This window comes from Prionailurus viverrinus, chromosome D2, assembly GCF_022837055.1.
Source record: "Prionailurus viverrinus isolate Anna chromosome D2, UM_Priviv_1.0, whole genome shotgun sequence".
Classification (NCBI taxonomy): Eukaryota; Metazoa; Chordata; class Mammalia; order Carnivora; family Felidae; genus Prionailurus; species Prionailurus viverrinus.
The window spans coordinates 12545553-12562659 of record NC_062571.1 but is presented as its reverse complement, the minus strand read 5'-3'; the positions used below and the strand labels follow the sequence as shown (position 1 = coordinate 12562659).

Here is a 17107-nt window from a genome sequence, read left to right as displayed (position 1 = left end):
GCCATTGCCAAGTGGTCACTTGAGCAGCTCTTACTGAAGCGTGACAGATTGGGCTGCCCCCTGGCCCGGGGGCTCGCTGTCCTTGCTGCGCTGACCAGAGTCCAGCACGTGGCTACATATTAAAGGAAGCAGGCCAGGTGGGGCAAGTTACAGTTTATAAAGTCACCTGCCCTGGTGCTGGGGTGGTGGGGGGTGGTGTGTGTGTGTGTGTGTGGGGGGGGGTGATCATCACTGTGCTTTTGGGCAGAACTGTACAGCATTTCAGAGCTAAATGCGAGACTTGCCAGGCCGGCTCTGCCCTCAGTGAGCTGTGTGACCTCAGGGACTCTCCTACCCTCTCTGAGCCTTTCATCACCCAGAGAGAACAGTATGTTAAATTAACGGGAATATGCTTAGGAATGCATGAAATACTATGCCTGAAAATGTTTTCTTTTAACACGTTAGAGATGATCGTTGTTGGTTTTTTTGCTTGTTTGCTTCTCCTCAAGCATTTTTAATTCCCATGCTCAGCCCTCCTCCCCCCACCTTCTCAGGTTCCAGCCTCCTCTGGTGATCCCAGGCCTGCTTCCCATTCCCCCTAACAGCCCACACGACCTGTGAGACCGGACCCCTCTTCTCTTCCGCCCGCCAAACCTTGTTCTGTGCACTCCTCGTTCTTACGTGTCCCCTGAGCCTTCCCTCATGCTGGACTTCCTTCTCTTTCCCTCTTGACCTTGTGATTCTCAGCCCTGGAGCCGAGGGGTCATACGTCTCCTACGTGACTGCTCGCTTCAGGGCACGTGTGGCTGAGTCACTCCCATCACAGTGGGAATGAGGTCGGAGGGGACCGAGAGAGCGGAATACACCTCTCACCACTGACGGTCCCCCATCACCACCCTGGAACTTTCAACGGCAGCACCGTTCACTGCTCCCAACTGGCGGAATCTTCTAGATACAGGGCTAAGAGCTCATATACATATTTTATTTCACTTTTTCACAGTAGACCTGTGTGTTGATCACCTGGTTTGGACAGAAGAGCCATGGTTATCAGCAAGGCTATGTTTATTAAAGTTTATTTATTTATGTTGACAGAGACAGAGAGAGCATGAGCTGGGGAGAGGGGCAGAGAGAGAAAGAGAGAGAGAAAATCCCAAGCAGGCTCTGTGCTGTCAGCGTTAACTCACAAACCATGAGATCGTGACCTGAACTGAAATCAAGAGTCAGACGCTTAACCAACTGAGCCACCCAGGCGCCCTAGCAAGTCTATGTTTAAAGCAGTGAGGCATGGTACTTGGCCATCCCACACAGGTTCCGGAGTGACCCATTTCTGGCCTCAGCAGCTTAGCGCTGGGCTTGTGAATGTCCTTCTTCCTCCTCTGGGGCTTCCGTGTGCTCCAGAAAGCCACGTGGCTCAGCCATCTACTCAGCTGACGGGCAGTGGCTCAGGCTGCATGCCTTCTGGTGGAGGGCTCTCACTGCATCGTCATGGGAGATTGTTCTGAAGCTTGGTAATTGAGTTTGTCCAAGCAGAAGGCTGGCGCTGTTCCCATGACCCAGATGCGCTGAGGCAGCATGTGGTGGACGGGCCAGGGCCGTTGTGGCTGTGGTGTGGCTTTGTGCTGTTCCTATGGGCAGAGGGGGGCAGCTCACCCACCCACTAGCTCCCCAGACTGGCTCTCACTGCTTGTGTGACTCCACTTCTCCCCGACTCGTTTGAGCCCTGTGATTCCCTGGGCTTTACCCTTTCCTTCATTTATATGCTGCTGTGAACTGAATGCTGTCTCCCCCAAAAGTCATGTGTCGAAAGCCCAACCCCCAGTGTGATGGTATTTGGAGTTGGGGCCTTTGGGAGATAATTGGGCTAGGAGAGGTCACGAGGGTGGGGCTCTCATGGTAGGATTAGTGCCCTTATGAGAAGAAACACCAGAGCTTACTTTCACTCTGGCATGTGAGGACACAGCAAGAAGGTGACCATCTACAAGCCAGGAAGAGTCCTCAGGACCCCTGGCCTCTGAGACCATGAGAAAGTCCATTTCTGTTGTTTAAGCCACATACTCTTTGGTACCTTGTTACGACAGCCCGAGCAGACGAACACTGTTAGTTTCCTTATCCTCAGTTCAGGACAAGCGATCGGGCATGACTGCCATTAGAATTCTTCTCCCCAGTGCTGCTTCCCACTTCAAGAGCCCAGTGGGAAAGCATTTTGTTTAGGATCTGCTGCTAGATACTCTTGCACCAGGTTTCAATTCTCTATCTACTCTAGAAGGCATCTGTCCAGATCCAGGCCTCTGCTGGTGACATCCTACCATCCCTGACTGCGCGGCCCGGCCCTGCCCACCGCACGGTCCTCAGTTTGCCTTCCGTCCTCCTCTTTCGCTCCCTCCAGCCCTGGTCTCCAGGCGGCTGATGGTGGAGGCCGCTCCCTGGCACCGTGGGCCGGGAGCTCATGCTTCCCTCTCCAAGCACAAAGCATCACTATGCACTGCCTCACAGGAGAAACGCAAATGAATCTCTGGGTGTGGCCCAGCCTGGGGCCCCAAGTGCTGGACTGCAGTTTTTCTTACTGTGGCCTTTGTTTTCCCTTCCAACAGGCTGGACCTGACCTATAAAGATAGCCTGAAATTTTAATACACCCCAACAGGGACATCACAACCAACTGGGTAACAAGGGCCCTTGATTCAAAGACCACTTAACATTCAGCACTGCACAACAAAGCTTGAGATGCCCTACAAGCTATGGATTGTAAGTGAAAGAAAAGTTCATTGAAGTTTTCCCAAACGGTCAAGAATCTTAAAGCTCTACATGACTAACATTACCAAGTGAGGAAGCTGAAACTCCCCTGAACTTTGGTAATAAAAAACAGTATTTGATTAATCATGTTCTAGGAAAGAATTATCTGTCTCTTCTCTCCACAGAAGATTATACTGCAGAATCATTCTTATGTGAAGAGGCGTATACAGCCAGAAAATAAAGGGAACAAAGTATTTAGAAATGCTTCAGGCAATTAATTAGTAAAATCCCTGCATTGTTCTTCTGGGTTTTGTGATATTTGTGGTGCTGATTGGCTTCTTAAATTTTGTAATTTGTTGTTCAAGTAAATATTCACTTTAACTAGTTTTGTATTAGTAGTTTTGTTTTTCTTTCCTTAAAGAGGGTTTCCGACATTGAGGAAGCTTCACAAAACCTGGATCGAGCCCAGCCTCTGGAACTGCTTTCTCAGAACGACTCCGAACACACACCTCTCACCCTTTTGCCCTGCCCTGTGGCTGTCGGCGAGCCTTTCTACATAGTTCACTGGAACAGACATTCCAGCCACCCTCCATGGCTAAATGTGTGTGTGCCCAGCAGACCCGTGGTCTAACCCTAACAGCTCATTCTCCCTGCTGTGCACGCACCTTCCTCTCCTGAAAATAAGATATGGTTATTCCCAGGCCCTGCGGAATCTGCTTTCGCTTCTCCGTGTCCTGTTCAAGCGCTACGTTGTCCGGAGACGATAATGGGCTACAAAGAGGAATATGGAGCATAGCAGGCAGCTTGGGTGCCTTTCCAAGAAATCCTGGAAAGAACTGGATCTAGTTCCCCTCCCCACCAAAACTTGAGCAAACCCCTGAAAAGTACTCCCCTGGAGCAGAGTGTGATGTTGCCAGGCTCTTGGGGATTCACTGGTAGTTCCGTTTCCAGGCAAGTAGGCAATATCCATGCTCTTGACCGCTGTGGGCCTCAGTTTGCACTAAGTTCCCTTTTTGCCCCAGATCCACTTAATGCCAAAGTTTTAATGCGGTTACTGAATGACCCCGGGAGGCCTGCACCATCTGCCTGTTTGCTTAGATACCGGTTCAGCATTGTCCTAGATTTGGAGTTTGTTACAAATAATCCCACTCTGGATACCTGACTGAATTTAAATCTGATACACTGCTTGTTGGGAGGGATGAAACATTCGAACACAGTTTTATGGAGATAGTTGCACTGCGAGGTGATGAAAAATCACTGAATTGTACATTTGAAATGGGTGAATTTTAAAATCCACTCATTTGGTGGATCCAATAAAGTCGTTTAAAAAAAAAATCTGATAGGGGCGCCTGGGTGGCGCAGTCGGTTAAGCGTCCGACTTCAGCCAGGTCACGATCTCTCGATCCGTGAGTTCGAGCCCCGCGTCGGGCTCTGGGCTGATGGCTCAGAGCCTGGAGCCTGTTTCGGATTCTGTGTTTCCCTCTCTCTCTGCCCCTCCCCCGTTCATGCTCTGTCTCTCTCTGTCCCAAAAATAAATAAACGTTGAAAAAAAAAATCTGATATGTTTTGTAGTCTTTTAATTTAGGAAGTACAAGCATGAGAGAAAAAAAAAAGAAAGAAAGAAAGAGGTGTGTAAGTCACTCGTATTTCACAAAAAGTGAGATTTGTTTGCTGAAATCTTGCCTAAGAATAATCTCAGCTTACAAAACCCTTCTCATTCATGGTATTTCACCTACTCCCCCATGAATCTCTCAGCGTTCCTGAAATGTTTGAAACTCTTAGCTTTCAAAGTTTAAGAATGCAAATGAGACCAGAAACCCACAAGAAATGGCTAAGAACAAACACCGCAGCCATCAAACATCTAATACGTGCTGATCACGAAAATGAAGCGATCACTATGCTTTTCTGTAAGTTTAGGTTTGCTGAGGCAGGACAAATCTATCGTCTCTTACAGCAAAACGAAACCTTGCAGGAGTGGAATGTAGAGACTGACAGCCACATGACACAAAGTTTTCAGGTGCTGAGTTTTAAAAATGTGAAACGACAATAATTCTGGGGCTGCTGGAACCGATGAGGTAGTTTTCACCTAACAATTCACATCTATTAATGTGAATAAGGACAGTTTCTGTTGCCTCAGGGGCCATGCCTTCTTCAGTTGACTGCTTCTCCCCATTAGTGTGTGTGCCTTCACAGGGCCTTTATTAATATGGTCAGGCTGTGGTGGTTATGTGGTTTCTAACTCTCATGCATTTCCGTAGCTGCAATCAGCAGTACCGAATAGGACAGCGTGCATTCTCCCAGCAAAGTACCAGCAAGGATTTGTTTATCTAAGTGAGCTACTTACTACCTTGGAAATTCTAGTCCTCCGAAGTGGAACACAGATGCATTTTATGGGGCTTGGAGCATGGGGTGGGGGTGGGGGTGCTGGAAAGGCCTGGAGGGTGGGCACGCTGTGGTCAGTAGGTCTGGGGCAGCTGTGCGGCTGCAGGTTCCTGGATACCTGCACCCTCAGTCAAGACAGAAAGTACAGAGCTGGAAGAGAAGCCTGGTGGTGAGCTGGACCTCAGCAACAAGCCAAGGTGCAGAACAGATTTCCTTCTTTGGAGTGCTGCCTTCTCACCCTTTAAGTATTTAAAAGAATATCTGAGGACAGCTGACAGATAATTAAAAAATAATAATTTCATGCAAATATTCTGTTTCCCAAAAAAAGTTCATTCTCAACTTGTAACTGCCTACAGACGATAATCTGGGAAGGTCTACAACGATGTAGGAAGGAAGATGTCTGTCACCGTTTGGGCCCCTCCAGCATCTGAACTCTCTTCCTACATTGGGGAATGTCCTGCTTTAGGAAGTAGAAACTCCCACCTTGGCCGCTGAAGATGCTATAGATGCTTATGCTTCCAGCCGCCATTGCTGCTAGGATGTGGGAACATGGCCAAGACTCTACCAAACAGATGGCCTTGCCCCAGACTTTGACTTAGAAGTTCTTGACTCAAAGAAGCGTGAGCTGCATAATCTATTCTAGAGAGAGATTCCCTTACCCAACAGCCCCGTACAACCTTTACAACCCCTTGCCTGCCCCTACTATATAGAGCCTGGTCCTGCCAAGTATGTACGTTCTCAGATTCCTTTTTGTCACTAGATGACTGTTCGGCACACTTCTGGCCAGGCTAATATAGGTGGAGTTTTGTCTTGAGATTTCTGGGAAAACTCTTGCCTTCCTGATATGAGAGTCACGCTTTCTGTCTTCTCCCAGTTTCTGCCTTGACAACACAAATGTCTTATCTGGGGCTTCAGCAGCCATGTTGCAACCATGAGGTTGCAACCACGAGGTAACAACTCTCAGGATTGTTAGAGCCAATATACTAAGGGTGGTAGAACAGACCAAAGAGCCAGAGTCCTTGGCAGATTTTTTGGACAGTTGAATCCATGCTTGCAACCACTGACTTCTAGATATGTGAGAAAAATAAGCATTTATTTGTAACCTATTTATTAACCAGGTTTTCTGTTATCTGCACCGTTTTCATCCCCAGTGGATACAGGCAGCTTCCAGTGTCTGGCGTTGGTATAGCCTGTGACACAAACTTCCACGTCAAATTGACACCAGGAGTGATGGCAGCAACATACCCTCGGGAAATGGGGGAGAATTTGAGACTGATCATCTAGCCTGTTTGGATCTCATGACAAAGGAAATTCAAGTAGTATTAAGACAGTTCATGCGCAAATGATGCCTTGTTGTCACTTGCAGCGGCCGTCCAGTACAGTGAAGGTCCCACTGAGGTTAGGGCATTGAGAAACCAAGCCATTGCTTCCAGAAAACAGCAAGAAGGGAGCAAAGAATTCAAGAACTGTGGGGGTGGAGTGGTTGATCCTAATGGCTGGAAAGATTAAGAAGCGAATGGCAAGGTCTTAACTTCTCGTCCAAGGCACAGTCTGAAAACAAGGGGCTTTCAATGACTACGGAAAGAATACCTTATCTTTTTGCAACTGCAACTGAAACCAGCAGGCAGATTCTGTGGGTTCCTGATTTGCAACATCTGTTAGCTTCACAACCTCCTCTCGTCTCTCATTGGTAGTTAAGGGACTGCTTGGAGAGAGTGAGAAATGGGACACGCGGGGCGGAGGACTCACAGAACACAAAGCTTCCCTTGTTTTACAAAGTAGCCCCTTCTCCCTGCTGTTCATCATGTGCTTGAAGACCCATAATGTTCCTGCCTGAGAAGTCACTTTGCCACCTCTCATGGTCTTCAGACCAAAACCGGAGCTAAATGCCAACACGTGTCTCATGTAACAAAGCCAAACCTGGATGGAAGAGACTTCTACACCAAAGTAAGTGCAAGATTTTGCTCTTTATCTTGGCAAAAGTCTTGGAAATACACGTGGGGATCAATTCTGAGGGTGTTAAACTGGATGTCTCCTTCCCAAGAGATTCTCGCTCAGTGTGCTTCCTGGAGCAGGGGGAGTGGTTCTAAGCCTTGGCTTGCTTGCTTGGTTGAATGAAACCCGGTGGCCCACACCAAGAGAGGTTGAAAGGCCTCAATTCCTTTGGCATGATGGAGAAGCGAGAGCCCAAGGAAATAGGAACGTTGGTGTGGATATACTGCGTCTGAGCCATTCACCAATCCCCCAACTCTGTTCCCTGAGAGGGACCAGGAGATACCCCTTTCATCGAGGCACTGAGAAATACATTGGTGAGGGAAATGCTACCACCTCTCAAAAGCACTGCCATGGCTGTTTTATGTACATCAGGGATGCTGTTCAGAGCTGCTGGAGTCAAATAGACTCCCTCACATTTGCCAGGATTCCGGGCGTCAGAGGTCAGTGGGGGCACAACCACCAGGAGAGGCAAGGTCATCTCAGTGGAAGGCCTGCTGACTGGCTCAGGGCCAGTCTGGGAATCAGAATTATCTACACATCGGATCTCTTTGGCAGAAACTAATTGACCATGAGTCCTAGCACTGAAATAGATGGGTAGTCCTCCATGGCCCTACGTAATCCACACCAGGATGCTCCAGCTTGGACACGTCATCAACAGACAACTTGTACCCATATGCAATTCTTAGGCCTGAACTTGAACGCTTCAGAAGTGGTAACTTCCGACAACATCCACATCTAACGGTCCAGCTGATGTAGAAGATGGATGGGTCTTAGTGATAATGAGTTATCATGAGCTTCACAAGGTGGTAACTTTGTACAGCAAATCCACACAGCTCCTGGAGGAAGATGCTTTTTTCTCATTCCCATTAAGCAAAGAACTCCAAAACTGCTTTCTCTCATCTGGCAAGGACGGCTTCCCTTCTTGCTTCAGTATTATGTCAACTCCGACTCCACATCACAGTTTGGTCTATAGAAATTGTAATCAGCTCAACATTCTTTAGGACAACACAGTGATTACTCCATTGATGATATCATGCTCGAGGGGCCCAACAGCACAAATCATATATATTCTAGATGTGTTGTTAAGAAACATGCAAATCATAGTGTGGGAAATACATTGCATGAATATACAGGGACTTGTGACCTTAGGAGACAATTTTATTTATTTTTAAAATGCTTATTTATTTATTTTTGAGAGAGAGAGAGAGAGAGAGAGAGAGAGAGAGAGAGAGAGAAGAGAGAGCAAACTCGTGCAAGTGGGGGAGAGGCAGAGAGAGAGGGAGACATAGAATCTGAAGAAGGCTCCAGGCTCTGAGCTGTCAGCACAGAGCCCGATGCAGGGCTCGATGGAGGGCTCGAACCCATCAACTGTGAGATCATGACCTGAGCCAAAGTCGGATGCTTAACCAACCGAGCCACCCAGGTGCCACCCCACCCCCCTTTGGAGCCAATTTTAGAGAGTCTAGTGATCTTAGCAGGCTGAGATAGCTTCTCCAAAGCGAAGGATGAGCGGTTGTACCTTACACAACCTCCTATAGGAAAGGGAGACAATGCTTTGAAGTCCTCAATGGAAGCAACATCTGTCACATTGGGTGAGTTACTGGGTGACTCAAAGGGTGCTAATTTTGAGGAATGGCCCAGAGATACAGAAGACTCTCCATCTTGCTCACGCCGCAGTACAATCTGTTCTGCTGCCTTCGACTCAGTGGATCCAATGGCGTTCCAAGTGCCAATGGCAGATTGGACAGACGTATGGTACTCGTGACAAGCCCTATTAGGAGAATCACAGTGTCAACTCTCAGTGATACCTTCTTTGTCAAATAGCTATTTTCCTTTTGAGAAAAAAACTTGGCTTGCTACTGGGCCATGAAAGAAACTGAATGCCTTATGAAGAAACTCAGATTACCATGCAGTCTAGAGCTGTCCATTTGAGCCTAATGTTATTTTGGTCCATCAAGTCACCAAGTCAGGTCACCAAAAGACCCAGTTACACTGGAGACGCTCAGTATTCAAGAGGAGAGGTTAGCTAGCACCTTGAATGTAAGTCAGCTTCTTTCCCCAGCTAGTCCACTGCTTATTCAGTGGGTTCATGGACACAAAGACCATGTAGGCAGAGACTCAGCCTTGTTTTAAGCAACTTAGACTTCCCCTTCCACGGTTGACCTGGCTTCTTTCCAGCATCACTAACCAAATGAGTCTTGCAAAAGGCACCAAATTCAGAGGAGGTCCTACACAGACACCTGGAAGCAGATTGTTATATAGACTTCTTTCATCATGGAGGGGGATCAGTGATTTGTCCTCACTGAAAGAGACAATGCTTCTGAACTTGGATTTCTTTTCCCACCATGCCTATGCTCTCATGCTCAGACTTTCTGAATGGCATGTTCATCATCATGGCATTCCACACAATATTGCTTCTGACTAAAAACCTCACTTTGCACCAAAAGAAGAAATAAGGTGGGCTAATTTCTGTCCCTTAGAAGCAGCTGGGCTTAAAGAATAATGGAATGACAGTTGTAGACTTGGTGATGTTGCCTGCTGGAAGATACACCTGCAAGGACAATGTGACTGTCCTGCACACACAGGCTATCTTCTGATCTCAAGGCCAATATATGGTGTTTCTCCTGCAGCCAGGATATGTGGGCACAGGATCCAAGGGGATGGCATCTCTGATATGCCAAATGACCCACTTGCAAAGTTTTTGTTTCTGTTCCCTTCTCCTTTGGGCTTTGTGAGTTTGAAGGTCATAGCGACTGAGGAGGAATTCTTCTCCCAGGGGACTCCAGCATAGCTCCCTTGAGATCAAAATGGACATACTGGCTATTCCAGACTCTTCGTGCCAGGGGCTGAAATTGCACGAAAGCTCACTTCTACTGTTGGCTGTGATGATAGTGACACTCAAGGGGATGTAAGATTGCCATCACACAATGGGCAAAAGGAGGCCCGTAGAAGCTAGCCGTGCTGGTGGGTCTCTTACCGTGGGATGTCCAATGGGAAATAACTTTTTGTTAAAAAAATTAACATACTCAGGGTGCCTGGGTGGCTCAGTCGGTTAAGTGTTTGGCTCTTGATTTTGGCTCAGGTCATGATCTCATGGTTCATGGGTTTGAGCCCTGTGTTGGGCTCTGTGCTGACAGCTCAGAGCCTGGAGCCTGCTTTGGATTCTTTGTTTCCCTCTCTGTCTCTGCCCCTCCCCCACTCATTCTCTCTCTCTCTCTCTCTCTCTCTCTCTCTCTAATAAAAAAAACCTTAAAATAAAAATTAACATACTCAGATCCCTCAGACATGAGGGTTATCTCCTGATTAGCTGAGATGCTTGATAAAGAGAAATGGAGATTTTGTAATATGCATTGAAGAGACGAGTCATAAATTGGTATCTTTTTATGACTTATAGCTTTGTGACGAGTTGCAAAAATAATGAACTCTAACTTCTACTTATATTTTCTTCCTTGCTGTGCCTTATGTGTGTTTATATCTATTTTAACTAATTGCCTTGTATTTTAATTTTTCTTCTGTTTATATAAGATAAATTAGGACTAGACAACTTAATCTAGGAGATCAGAATATTGAGATGGGCAGTGGCAGGATGAAAGGAAGAATGACTGTGCCCCACAGGTGCTGGACTCCAAGCTGGACCCAGGAAATGACCTTTCAGTGTGACCCCTTGGTGAGGAGGAGTGAAGGTATTTTTCAAGTGTACAAGGCATGTTGCATTCTTTTTAAATATTTTCTTAAAAATATTTATTTATTATTGAGAGAGGGAGAGAGGGAGAGAGACAGAGCGACAGAGCGACAGAGCAGGAGTGGGAGAGGGGCAGAGAGAGAGGGAGACACAGAATCTGAAGCAGGCTCCAGCACAGCAGGCTGTCAGCAGGCTGTCAGCACAGAGCCTGATGTGGGGCTCGAACCCAGGAACTGCGAGATCATGACCTGAGCTGAAATCAGACACTTAAAGGACTGAGCCACCCAGGTGCCCCAGGCGTGTTGCATTCTATTCAGTGCAAATATTTTTATTTTACATAGTTTTTATTTTCAAAAATGTTAAGAATAGTGAGAAGCACATTTGATGCTGGTAGAGACTGCTAATTCCTCCCCAGATCCATTCTCCTCTTCATCCATAATCACAGAACCTTGACTTCTAGCTGTGCATGTTGCCATATGGAATAAAAACTACATTTTCCAATCTCTCTTGCAGTTGCCTCTTTAAGGTAACTAAGTTTTAACAATGAGGGGAAAGCAGATGCATTCTGTGGTATTTCTGGGAAGGCTCCATAAACAGGAAAGGACAAGGGCCCTCTAGTTCTCCCCTGTTCTTCCTAAGGCCAGCCTGGGAGGTGGATGCAATGGTTGGAGAGCTGGCAGCCATATTGGGTCCTAAGGTAGTCTTGCGAATAGAGGTCTCACATGGTGAAAGAGAAATATCAGAGCCTGGGCCTCTGATGACAAACTATATTCTTTCAGTATAATAAGGTAATAACAGATATTTTTTTTAATCTCCAGGCAAACACAGGGAAGACATTGATAAACAAGGCATCATTTCTAGCTGAAGGAAACTTACAGACAAGTGGGGTGACTGACAAATTGTGCAAGGTTGCCCTGTAATCACACAGGTGGTGCATTTAATCTAATCCTGAGTAGATGGTGGGTGGCATAGTCTGGGGAGACTTTCAGGAGGAAGTAACCTCCTTATACATGAATAGGATTTGGCTAGTTGTTGGAGGAAAGGGTGGAAAGAGTTTTCTAGGTGTAGGAGAGTTAAGAGTTGTTTAACATTCTGTAGCACCTGTTAGAGAGACAAGTCAGGGAGGTAAGCTTGGGTAGGGGTGTGGACTTTATCCTCAGAACGGTGAGGGACAAGTGAATATTATTAAGCCTGGGAGCAACATGGTCAGACTTACTCTTCAGAGAGCTCACTCCAGTTGCTCTGTGCAGAAGGGATTGAGGGGAACAAGATCACAGGTGGGGGATTATTTCCTCTCTATTTTTTATTTTAGAGAGAGAGCATGAACACGTGAGCAGGGGAGAGGGGCAGAGGGGAAAAGAGAGAGAGAGAGAGAGAGAGGGAGAGAGGGAGAATCTTAAGCAAATTCAACGCTCAGTTCAGAGCCTGAGGTGGGGCTTGATCCCACCACCCTGGGATCCTGAACTGAGCAGAAATCAAGAGTCTAGATGCTCGACCTACTGAGCCACCCAGGCACCGCGGTATTTCCTCTTCAAATGGCGATGAGAAGGGACAGTTGGAGAAGCTGGAACAGGAGCCTGACGCCAAAGGTACACGTTGCCTTGGTGAAGCACCTGGAATATATCGGGAAGGTGTAAACACTAATTTGGAGGAAAAACAGGGCTGGATCCAGGCTCCGCGGGGCCAGTTTTAGAAAAACCCACAATTTCGCTTGAAGTTGACTCTACAGATGAGAAAAGGAGTCACAAGAAATTACTGGAGCCTTGGAGATTCGGGCCTCTTTCTTCTGTTTACCCGAACTGCTCGTCTGGAGTGCTTCCAGAGGTCAGCCTGGCATCCCCTCTCTGTCCCCAGCACTCCACAACTGCCGGCATCCCGGGGTGACCTGGAGAGATGGCCTGGGGTGTAAACTAAGTCAAGTTTTCTGTCTGGGAGCATCGATCCTGTCTGGCGCCGCAAATGAGGGGACTGGGGGTCTGGCGGACAGAACACCCCGCTGGCTGGGCTGGACTGGAATGTGAGGCAGCACACCCAGGGCAGCAACGCTTCACTCCTGAGTCCTGTGGCCTCCGTGGCGCTGACCCAGCCTCGCCCCGCCCACGCTCCTCGCTGGCCGAACTGCGCCGTTGGGAGGCGAGGGGCGCTGTGAGGGGCGCACGCTATGCATCTCCGGGAGGAAAATGCCCCGGTTACCAGGTTACCACCGGGACCAGGCAGCAGCCACAGAACCATTCCCTTCCTCACTCGCGGTATACGTGACCTCAAAAACACAAACTTTATCTTGGGCATTTTCTGGATTTAGAAATAAGTGTCACCCCAGCCTGAGATTTCCAAGGAAAAGCACCACCACTTCACAGCCGGAGTCGTACAGTTATACATTTTAATTAAAAAAAAAAAAAAAAAAAAGACTGAGTTTGTTGCTTTGAAATAAAAGAATTAACTTGTGCGAAACAAGTAATCATCAGCAGGTAGCGGGAGGCAGTGAGAAGCACCAACCGAGGGCGGGCGGTTGGTGGGGGGGCTTCGGGTGCTGGACGGAGCGGGGAAGGGGAGCGGGGGTGGCGTGCCGTGCCGCAGGCAGAGCCTAGAGTCCGCCCGGCGGCGATGCGGAGTGGAGACCCAGTGGCGGGCGGCAGTGCGGTGCTGGGGCGCGCGGCGCGGTGTCTGGCCCGGGGCTCTGCGGTGCTGGGGCGCGCCGTGAGGTGCGGGACCAGGGGACGGGTGCGCTGCTGGGGCGCGCGGGCGCGGTGTCTGGCCGGGAGGGCTGTGCGGTGCTGGGGCGCGCGGTGCCCGGCGGGGCAGGGGGCGGTACGGTGATGGGGCGCCCCACACAGTATCCGGCGGCTGTAGGTGCGGTGCTGGGGCGCGCGGCGCGGTGTCTGGCGGGGCGGGACAGGGGGCGGTGCGGTGATGGGGCGCACCTCGCGGTGTCTGGCGGGGGCGGGGCAGGAGGCGGTGCGGTGATGGGGCGCGCGGCGCGGGGTCTGGCGGGAGCGGAGCAGAGGGCGGTGCGGTGATGGGGCGCGCGGCGCGGTGTCTGGCGGGGGCGGGGCAGGAGGCGGTGCGGTGATGGGGCGCGCGGCGCGGCGTCTGGCGGGAGCGGAGCAGAGGGCGGTGCGGTGATGGGGCGCGCGGCGCGGTGTCCGGCGGGGGCGGGGCAGGAGGCGCTGCGGTGATGGGGCGCACCTCGCGGTGTCTGGCGGGAGCGGAGCAGAGGGCGGTGCGGTGATGGGGCGCGCGGCGCGGCGTCTGGCGGGAGCGGAGCAGAGGGCGGTGCGGTGATGGGGCGCGCGGCGCGGTGTCCGGCGGGGGCGGGGCAGGAGGCGCTGCGGTGATGGGGCGCACCTCGCGGTGTCTGGCGGGAGCGGAGCAGAGGGCGGTGCGGTGATGGGGCGCGCGGCGCGGTGTCTGGCGGGGGCGGGACAGGGGGTGGTGCGGTGCTGGGGCGCGCGGCGCCGTGTCCGGCGGGGGCGGGGCAGGAGGCGCTGCGGTGATGGGGCGCACCTCGCGGTGTCTGGCGGGAGCGGAGCAGAGGGCGGTGCGGTGATGGGGCGCGCGGCGCGGTGTCTGGCGGGGGCGGGACAGGGGGCGGTGCGGTGCTGGGGCGCGCGGCGCCGTGTCCGGCGGGGGCGGGGCAGGAGGCGCTGCGGTGATGGGGCGCGCGGCGCCGACTCTGGCGGGGGCGGGGCAGAGGGCGGTGCGGTGCTGGGGCGCGCGGCGCGGCGTCTGGCGGGGGCGGGACAGGGGGCGGTGCGGTGCTGGGGCGCGCGGCGCGGTGTCCGGCGGGGGCGGGGCAGGAGGCGCTGCGGTGATGGGGCGCGCGGCGCCGACTCTGGCGGGGGCGGGGCAGAGGGCGGTGCGGTGATGGGGCGCGCGGCGCGGTGTCTGGCGTGAGCGGAGCAGAGGGCGGTGCGGAGCAGAGGGCGGTGCGGTGCTGGGGCGCGCCGCTGGGTGTCTGGCGGGGTCGGGGCAGGAGGCGCTGCGGTGATGGGGCGCGCGGCGCCGACTCTGGCGGGGGCGGGGCAGAGGGCGGTGCGGTGATGGGGCGCGCGGCGCGGCGTCTGGCGGGGGCGGGACAGGGGGCGGGGCGGTGCTGGGGCGCGTCGCGCGGAGCCGGGGGGCGGGGCAGAGTAGTGGCGCGGCGTCTGGAGGGGGGCGGGGCGGCGCCGGGGACGCGCAGTGCGGGGGGCGGGGCGGGGCCACGCGGGGCGAGAGGGCGTGCGGCTCGGGGCCGCGGGGTGGGCGCCCGCGGGCGCGCGGGGCGGCGCAGGGGCGCGCGGGGCTGGCGGGCGCGCGGGGGCGGCGGGCGCGGCGCTGCCAATCGCAGACAAAGGCCGCCCCAGCGAATCATGTGGTGCCGGGGGAGGAAGTGCGGCTTGTTTTCTTTCCTCCAGTCGCCGGGCTCCGGGCGGAGCGCGATGCTCGGAGACCCCCGCGGGGGCGGCGGCGGCGGCGGCGGCGGCGAGCCCCGATGAGGCCCGAGCGCCCCCGGCCCCGCTGCAGCGCCCCCGGCCCGATGGAGGCTCCGCCGTGGGACCCTCTCCGCAACGACTCGCTGCCGCCCACGCTGACCCCGGCCGTGCCCCCCTACGTGAAGCTCGGCCTCACCATCGTCTACACCGTGTTCTACTCGCTGCTCTTCGTGTTCATCTACGTCCAGCTCTGGCTGGTGCTGCGCTACCGCCACAAGCGGCTTAGCTACCAGAGCGTCTTCCTCTTCCTCTGCCTCTTCTGGGCCTCCCTGCGGACGGTCCTCTTCTCCTTCTACTTCAAGGATTTCGTGGCGGCCAATGCGCTCAGCCCCTTCGTCTTCTGGCTGCTCTACTGCTTTCCCGTGTGCCTGCAGTTCTTCACCCTCACGCTGATGAACTTGTATTTCACGCAGGTGAGTCGCGGAACGCAGCGCCGCGAGCCGGAGGCACCTGGGCGGGCGCTCACCTGGCGGGTGGCTCCCCGCCCTGCTCGGCGCCGCCGGATGCCGGGGCGACGGCTGCCCGGGGGCGGTCCCAGAGCCCCAGGGCTGACCGTGTAGGGGAAAAGGCAGTGGGCTGGGGTCACCCGAGCCCTGTCCTACCTGCAGGCCATTCTGCAGGTACAGGTACAAGGTATCGCCCTTGTATTCCCAAAAGAGGCGAAAGCGAAAGGAAGTCGGGGCCGGAGGCCACCACGTCTGTCTCTGCCCTTAGCTCAACATGGTCCGGTGGGCCATGGGACAGTCGGGCCCTCACTGTCCAGACACAGCCGCATCTTCCCTCACACACACATCAGGATCGGTACTGTGGGAAGTGTGTCCGCCAGGAAGACTTGAACTGTAGAATTTCTCCTCCATCCCGTCATCCCAGGTCACCTAACTCTGAGCCTGGAAAGGTCATCCGCATGTTTGGCCTCCAGATTTGGGCCAGACGCCGATTTTTTTTTTTTTTTTTTTTTTTTTTTTTTTTTGAGTGATGGCAGGGTGGGATTGTCCCGTTTCAGGTAAGATGTTTTTCATCTCCAGTTTAGGAGCCCTCTTGAATGAACTGGAGCTTACTAATTCATTTCACAGGGTTGCTAAACAGCAGTCTGGGGTTACACCCAGCTCCCCAGCTGCTGCGGCAGGAGGTCGGGCTTGCTGTCTGAGCCGGTCTGAGAGGCCCCCAAGAAAAAGCCATAAAGTTTACTGGGGCTCTTTTACGGGCACAGAGGAACCAGTTTATGAGGCATGTTGTTAATAAGCTAATGGGAGACCATGTGAATCGACTTGGCTGCTGTGACGGCTGCCTTGAGAAAAGGACAGCTATTGTAAAGTGCTGTGCAAATACCGTGTAAAGAATTGCATAAAGGTTTAATAGCACAATGCCATCACCGCCATCTCTGATTCTCATTAGCTTTCCAAGCACTAAAGCATGCATTTTCACCAGGACTCTGCCCATGTCACCTGTTGATTTAAGAGCTCTCTCATGGGCAGAGGCTTTGTGCAAGCAGGCCTTACATTCCTTTTCACAGCGTCCCTGTTTCTCTAAAGAAAATGCCATTGCTTAAAAAAAAGAAAGGCCAGAAAAGGTAGAAGCAGCCCATGACTGGAAATCTGGTGGAAATACGTTCTGACTGCAAAATAGCACATGTACCATTTAGTAGCTGTTATAACCTTATAAAAATGGATCCACACTTGAAGTCTGCCGATATGTTCTGTGTAGCACCCTGTTTTCCAGTCCACAAGTGGTGGGTTTTATCTCTCCAGCTACTACTCTTAAGCTCCCAAACTGGTTGAGGCAGTCAGCTACATTGCAGACTACTCCAGCTTTTTAGTGGGATCAGAAAGAGATAGTTCCTGCAAGATACAAAAGTCAGGTGGGTTGA

The 17107-nt window shown here is 52.1% G+C and overlaps 2 protein-coding genes across 3 annotated transcripts in view; one reads left to right on the top strand and one right to left on the bottom strand.

Annotated features, from left to right (window-relative positions):
- Positions 1–1451: 1451 nt before the first annotated feature.
- On the bottom strand, positions 1452–15119 carry LOC125147558 (basic proline-rich protein-like). Its single transcript, XM_047824654.1, has 3 exons — positions 15027–15119; positions 13265–14776; positions 1452–1604 (listed from the first exon to the last, which is right to left on the bottom strand). The coding sequence occupies exons 1-3, from the start codon at positions 15117–15119 to the stop codon at positions 1452–1454; spliced, it is 1758 nt and encodes a 585-aa protein (XP_047680610.1).
- GPR137B (G protein-coupled receptor 137B) overlaps positions 15072–17107 on the top strand; it is a 49668-nt gene continuing 47632 nt past the window's right edge. Inside the window, exon 1 of one of the 2 annotated variants that reach the window (XM_047824629.1) lies at positions 15072–15653. In XM_047824629.1, coding sequence (XP_047680585.1) covers positions 15240–15653 — 414 coding nt within the window. In that variant the 5' untranslated portion in view covers positions 15072–15239. The remainder of the gene's footprint in view (positions 15654–17107) is intronic. The other variant, XM_047824628.1, reaches the window with a different exon arrangement.